The sequence below is a fragment of the Lagopus leucura genome, unplaced genomic scaffold (assembly GCF_019238085.1).
Source record: "Lagopus leucura isolate 7727_CA_CO unplaced genomic scaffold, USGS_WTPT01 Super-Scaffold_739, whole genome shotgun sequence".
Classification (NCBI taxonomy): Eukaryota; Metazoa; Chordata; class Aves; order Galliformes; family Phasianidae; genus Lagopus; species Lagopus leucura.
The window spans coordinates 4,927,121-4,934,388 of NW_024962255.1; the positions used below are offsets into that span (position 1 = coordinate 4,927,121).

Sequence of the window (7,268 nt, forward strand, 5' to 3'; positions counted from 1 at the left end):
TGCAGTGGACCTAGCTCCCAGATTGTGCTGGGGAGGCACAGCTGCTCAGGCCCCATGTAGATCAGGGACTGAAAACTGCAGAGCATCAAGAAACAGCAGTTTACCTGGTTTTGTGGGGGAACACAAAATAATATACATTCACTCATGAACACACTTCTCTGAAGCAGTCCCTGGCCTTGGGGCTGCACAAGGAGCTGTGTGAGGAACCATGTGGCTGTAAATCTCTCTAAGGAGCCCTCTAAGGACACTTTAATCTGAGTGCAATGCCTGGAGCCAGACAAAGCCTCAGACCCTCAGTGGAGAGATGGATGCTCAGCAGGGAGGAGCAGCCCTTGCGGGTATCACACTACCTTTCCCACTGTGCCCTTCATCACTCCTGTGTTATCTATCCAACTTTCCCTCAGGGCCTGCTGCCCATCCCTTCTCTTGGCTTCAGGTCCTTGCATCACGCACTGTGTCTACATCCTCCGGCCATGGCCATTTGAGAAAGGGGAGACGCAGCCCCATCACAATTGCTCAGCCCTGGTCCTACGGCCACAGCCACACATGTGCTCCTTTCTCTGGCTTGTGTCTCCTCCGGGCTCTGCAGCGCTTCATGGGGCACCAAAACCTTGTGATGTATCCTGTGTTCCGCTCTTTTCCCAGTGTTGTGTTGAAACCAGTATTCAACGTTCATTCTCCATGAGGAAAGCCTATAAGGACCATTCAATTAAGTGAAATATAATTAAGTGAGATTTAGCAGGAATTATAGGCTTATAGTCTTAGAGATTATATTTAAGAAGGAATAAAGATGTTTTATTATAATGTTGTGAGACTTTTCCAGTTACTCTGTATTTCAACTTCAGAAAATTTTTTAATAAATAACAAAAAATATCTATATTGAAAACTTCTCACAGTGTGTTTCTTCTCATGGTGTGTTTTCACTGACAGAGACGCCTTCTTGTTTGTATGCTGCATGACTGGGATGACTTCCCAGGCCAGCCCCCATGGCCCCTGCTGGGCAGTTTCTGTGGGACAGCAGTGCCCCTCCTTTGGGGCACATTGGTAGAGGGGCCTGGGTCCGCTGCTGAGCCAGCACTGCCCTTCCCAGCAAAGCCAGGTCAGGCGGTTCAGCCCTGCCCCTCGCTGCTCAGCACTCTGGTTTCTTTGTGATTTGTAATGACAAAAGAGCAGAAATAAAGCAGAGAACACTGCACATTCTGAAAACCAGTCATGTTTATTACATTAACTCTAAGACAAGACTAAGAAGCCCCTTCAGGTATGACAACAAAAGTCAGCATTGACAGAGCAATTCTGTGTTTAGGAGCCATGCAGGTGGAGGTGCTGCAGAGGGAAATGGGGCCTGAGTTTGAACAGCACAGAACATACACAGGGAAGCCTAGCTTTCGTCACCCAAACACAACTAGAAGCCAAATTGCCACATGCTAAAGCTCACATTAGTTTTTTGTCCCTCCAACTATAGCCAAGGTCTCTATTCTGATTTGGTTTTGGCTTTTGGGATGTTTTTTTGTTGTTGTTGTTTTCGTTTTTTTTGTTTGGTTGGTTGGTTTTGTTTTGTTTATTTTTGTGACAAAGTCTACAATAACCTATAGAACAAGGGCTGTGGGTCTGCCAGCCACATAATTTGTTTGTGCTGGAAATCACAAGGTCAAAAAAAAAGAAGATGAGTCATGTGTCCTCAGACCCTCTCAAAAAATGCAGCTGCTCTGCAAGCCTGAGCCAGTTGCTCCCACATGCGTATTTGGGTGTTCGGGTTTTTTTGCCTCCAGCAAGAAGGCAAGTGTGGGTTGTGAAGCAGCAGGAGAGACTGGTGGTGCATCCTTGTCTGGGGTGGGGGCCTGGCTGCTGCTTAGACTCACGACACTCAACAGCAGCCAAAGCCCTACAGTCATGGCCATACCCGTACAGGGTTGGCAGCCAATGTCCCAATGGCAAGGGTCATGCCAAGTATCCCCATCACCTTCCCACATCACCTCCAAAGCCACTGCCACAAGCCTTCCTGGGGAAGCTGAGAGAAGTGGTGGTAAGAATTGAAATGGAAACAGTGGTTGAGTATTTGTCCACAAAAACCAAGATGTTCATTCACCAGCTCTTGTTCTTAGTATTAAAAAATAAATAAATTCACACAACACTTGTGTAACAAAAGGCATTAGATATGCAAGTTTTTGTTATGCAAAAGCATGGCTACGCAGGAAACTAAACTGCTCGTCTAAGACGCATGTTTTAGACACAGGTAAATATTCCTTCCCTCTGTATTACATACAGCATTCCCATCAGAAAACAAGTAAAACCCTGCACTGCTGTCACATTACGCTGGTTCACAGGAGTAAGAAAACAACAAAGGAGAATTCAAAACAAACAAAAAAGCACTCCAAACCACACCCTCACCTTCTTTTCCACTTGGCAGCCAACAGAAGTCCACACCTGGCACAGGGAGGAGCTGAAACCAACCTCCATGCCTACCACCTCCTGGGTGGGAAAAATAAAGAAATAATAATAAAAATACTTTAAAAAAAAAAAAAAAAAAAGATGTTTATGTGAAAAAGAGCAGGCAGCTCTATCCTGTCACTGCACGTGCTTCTACTGAGCTGTAGGGTCTGTGATTTTGTTAATGTTTGTTTCTTTGCATGCCAGATTGAAGCAGTCACACCATGGCTTTAAAACATTTCTTAAGAAGCGACTGCAAAATATTTTTGCTATGTTGTTTGTTAGGTTGATTGAGTGCATCTCAGTGTATGTCTGTGTGCCAATGCATGTTGCTCTGTGGCAGTGCTGGCAGCCTGGGGTGCTGGGGTGCACGCCCCACAGTCCTGGGGCACCGAGCTCTCTGGAGATCCTGGCCGTACACCCCACCATGCTCCATGTCTGTGCCACATGGGGAAAGCCAGCAAGATGGAGACCATTCACCAGGCCGTGCAGCCACAGATATGTTTGGGGAGGGGGCTGTGCTAATAGAGGTCAGCGCTGTTCCTGTGGGGCAACCGGGCCTTGCCGGGGCGCTCAGGTTCCTCACGTGCTGGGGGCCGCCGGGCACCACGGCCACCATCAGGACGGCAGAGTCCATCCTGACTGCCGCCGGGCAGGCTGTCCAGTGTGCTCTCCTTGCTGCCAGCACCTGGCTGCTTGTCCCCACGGCGGCGGCGGGGCCAGGCAGCAGGGCAGCGGGCCAGGCAGCCGGGACGGGCCTCGGCGGTGCAGGCGTACATGCCGGCGGGCACAGCCAACACCATGGCGCAGACGATGACAACAATGTGGATGAGCTTCTCGCGCTGCTCCAGCTGGCTGATGTCGCTGCCTGTTACAAAGACAACACACTGGCCCTTGCGGGGCGCTTGGTTGCGAACAGCCACGCAGACTTCATACTTGGTGGCGGGCAGCAGGTCGGTCACCGAATAGGTGTTGACACCGGGGCCGATATAGATGGCGTCCTTCTGCGCGGTGTCGTAGCGGCCCACCAACAGCGTGTACCAGATCTCTCCCGGCTCTGCCACTGCCGCCGCTGCAAACCACTCCAGGGTGATGCCGTAGACTGTCTGCTTGGCAATACGCACCTCCACATGGGCGCCTGGCTCAACTGGGGCGGCAGCGGCCCAGCCCGGCTGCGTGGCAAAGGCTGGTGAGGTACCCACATGGAGCATGATGGCTGCCGAGGCATTGCCCAAGAAGTTGGCGGCTGTGCAGGTGTAGTTGCCTGCGTCTGCAGGCCGTACAGCCGGGATCAGCAGGTCAGAACGGACAGTCTCCTCGCTGATGGGCTGAGTGGAAACTGCAGGGCAGAAAGAAGCCAAGTCAGTGTCTTGAATAGTGATACTGTAGCCCTGAGACCATCTCAGAACAGAGTATGGATAAGGGAGCCAAGCAGCTCCAGCCTATCCTGGGGAAAAGGGAACAGGAGTGTGGCCCTGGCAGCCAAAAGAGCCAACCAACCCAGTCCTGGGGCCGTCGGACACAGCACAGCTAGCTGGCTGAAAGAAGTGACTGGCCCGCTGCACTCACCATTGGTGCAGCACACCTCCAAGTACTACCTGCAGCTTAGGGCACTACAGTGCAAGAAAGATGTAATAGCATTATGTTGTGTCCAAAGTAAGGCAACGGATACTGGAAGGACTGAAATGCATGACTTCTGTGGAGCAGCTGAGGTTCTTTAGCTCGCTCAGTGTAAAGAAGAGTGTAAGGACCCTCACTGGCCTCACAAGAGGAGCAGAGAGGCATGTACTGCCCTCAGCTCTTTGGTAACAAGAGGATGCAAAGTAAGGGCTTACAGCTGCATCAGAGGAGGGTCAGATGATAGGAGAAGGCTCTCCACTGAGAAGCTGGTCAAGCACTGGAACACTCTTGAGGCAGCGGTCTCAGCGTCAAGCATTCTGGAGCTCAACAACTGTTGGGTCAATACTCTAAGTTACGTGGTTTAACTTTTAGGTGGCCCTGTGTGGAGTGACAAGATGGACTCAGTGATCTTTGTGGGTGCTTTCCAGCTCAGGATATTCAGTGAACCTACCCTGAGAGGGACATTTCACTGAGCAGACCCTAAATGCCTCATGGCGCTCTGCCCTCCATGTGTCCAGGCTGCAAGAAAGCAGGGAAGGCTCTCTAGTTCAAACATGTGCTGCATTCCACTAGACTGGAAATTGAAAAACTCTATTCCCAAGAGGCTCTGGCCCAAAAAAGAGGCACGTGAGGCCAAGGAAGGGCAAACCTGGATGCAAAATGCAATTTTAGTAACTCTATGAACTAGCACATTATCTACACAAACATGGGTACATTGGTAAGAAGAACCTGTGTGTTATTAATCCAGCATGTGCTCACAGAAAGATGCACAAGTGCTGCTAAAATGCTGAAATAAATCAAACATCAGACCAAGATTAAAGGTAAATGCTGCCTTACTTAGATAGCAGGATTGCTAGGGCTACACATAACCTGCACAGTGGCTGTGTGTCTTTTTAGCTTTGAATGTATGAAAATAGCAACTTGCCCTGTTGAAGGCTGAAACAAAAATAGCTGTGAGGGAGGGCTTGTATGAGGCCAGCTGGACAGAGAGGAAGGGAAAAGGTCTCCTAGTATGAAGTCCTCAGCAAAGCAGATAAATTAGCAGGGTTTATGCAGAACGACAGCATTCATTTTGGTTATAAAGTAAGAGTGGACAGTGTCTAGTGGTGAGGCTTCAAGGGTTTGTGGATTGCAGGGATATTTCCTGAGAAAATATATGGGAATAGTCTACAAGTGTGTACGTGTTCACACATGTAAACACATACATAAATATATAATTATATACAGAGAGATACATGTATAGAGAATGTGTGTATGGAGACTACATACATACATAGACATATCTAGTCACACACACCTATGTACTTATATAATTGTATATTATGCAGTATATATTATATATTTATATGCATGCCTAGATAACTGCATATTTTATATATATATATGGCTGAGGTATTATTTATAGTTCTTATATCATTTGCCATGATGGAAAGGCTACTAACAAAAATCCACATGTCATAAAATAATTGTGGAATTTGTTCCTTTCATCTTTAGCCAATTTCTCACATAAAGTGTGATAATTAAGATTGCGTGGATTCTTTTGCCACAATGACAGTGATGCACCGAAGAGTCAGAGAACTGGTGTGGTGACTAGATGGCCTGAAGAACTACGTCAGCAGAGTAGCAAAACATAAATAAATACAAAAAAAATCTTTTCTCTGCTTACCATTAAATGCCCGTAGAAGTTTGAATGCGTAAGTCCACCAGACGGCCGGGGCAGGGCTGGCTTGCACAAAGCAGGTCAGGGTGATGTTCAGCCCCACTGGGACTGTCAGATTGGTGTCAAGGGCTGAAGTTTGTGGCTTCATGCAGCTGTTGAGCTCCACTTCATGAAAAAACTTCCCTGCCCTGAATTTCGGGCTTGAGCAAGTTAAGTAGGAATTCATCAGAATAAGAGGAGGACCAACTGACTTGATAAACTGGACAAATCCTCTCAGGCGGCAGTCACAGATCCATGGGTTGTCATGGAGGGCCAGGACAACATTGGGAATAGCTTCGCCCTGCCCTGCCGCCCTCTGGCTTCTCTGATAGATAGGCCAGCTGTAGAAGACATCCCTGGATATGACAGTAAGCTGATTTGAGGATAGATCTAAATAGGTCAGGTTGGGCAGATAGCGGAGCGCGTGCTCTGGAAGGACATCCAGCCGGTTGTGCTTCAGGTCCAGAATTTTCAGAGCTGGGGTGTCTTGAAATGCTGTCCATGGCACCGAACTTAATTTGTTCCCTTGCAAGCGCAGCTCCTTCAGAGCCGGCAGGTACTCCAGGCTCTTCATGTGCATCACCGTAATGTTGTTGAAATTGAGCCAGAGATACTCCAAGGCACTAATGTTCGCAAATGACCCGCGAGGCAATTCTGTTAGGTGAGAGTTTTCTATTCTAATTTTTCTAATGTCTTGAGGAACGTTTTCAGGAATCTTCCTCAGCAGTGCAGACATGCAGAGTAAACTTCTGAGGAGGAAACAAGAAAATTCACTAGGTCATATGCTACTTTCATGGGTAACAAATCATTTCCTTACATAGATCTGCAAGCACACAAAGAATTAACAAGTGTTGCTTTCATGGCGTGCAGAAGCAGTGTATCCATCCTTCAGTTCAGTTTTACACCATCTTTCCCACTAAGAATACTATTAAAATAATTTTTAAAAAGCATTAAAAAAACAAAAAGTTACATGTGTTCATATCTACATATGACTACGTATCTCAAGGAAATAAAAGAGATCTCATAATTATATCTTCAAGATGGTAATGTGCAGTATTAGTTATAGCAAAGGCATACCATGAGGCCACTTGGTTTTGGTCCTCATCACAACAACAAATATGTATAGGAATATATATATAGAAATCTCTGAGCTTCTACATTGATGCTACAGCTAAGGTAACTAGTTCTCTTACCTTCCAAAACTGTCTTGAGAACAAGAGCATCCTGTGACACAAGATGAAAAAGAGGGGTTTATCTTGTGGAAGGCCACAAGAAGAAGAAAAATGTGATGAATAGTAGGGTCCATATTCTCCTTTAAGACAGCACTGTGCAGGGTGTTCACCAAACATGCCAACAGCCTCCAAGAAGCAAATCCTATTATCTGTAATCTTCCTTGACGCAGAAATAAATCCTGCTGGGGACCCAGGCCTAAAGAACACATGTAGTATGGTTCACAGCCTATGTCGAAGGGCTAAAAATCATCCCTGGGCTCACTCCTGGCCGCCTCTTACACAGCCATGGG

At 47.3% G+C, this 7,268-nt stretch overlaps 1 protein-coding gene across 1 annotated transcript; it reads right to left on the bottom strand.

Moving 5' to 3' along the window:
* Positions 1-2,948: 2,948 nt before the first annotated feature.
* Positions 2,949-6,974, bottom strand: LRIT2 (leucine rich repeat, Ig-like and transmembrane domains 2). Its single transcript, XM_042862641.1, has 3 exons — positions 6,940-6,974; positions 5,714-6,495; positions 2,949-3,766 (listed from the first exon to the last, which is right to left on the bottom strand). The coding sequence occupies exons 2-3, from the start codon at positions 6,480-6,482 to the stop codon at positions 2,949-2,951; spliced, it is 1,587 nt and encodes a 528-aa protein (XP_042718575.1). The 5' UTR covers positions 6,483-6,495; positions 6,940-6,974.
* Between the last annotated feature and the right edge of the window lie 294 nt (positions 6,975-7,268).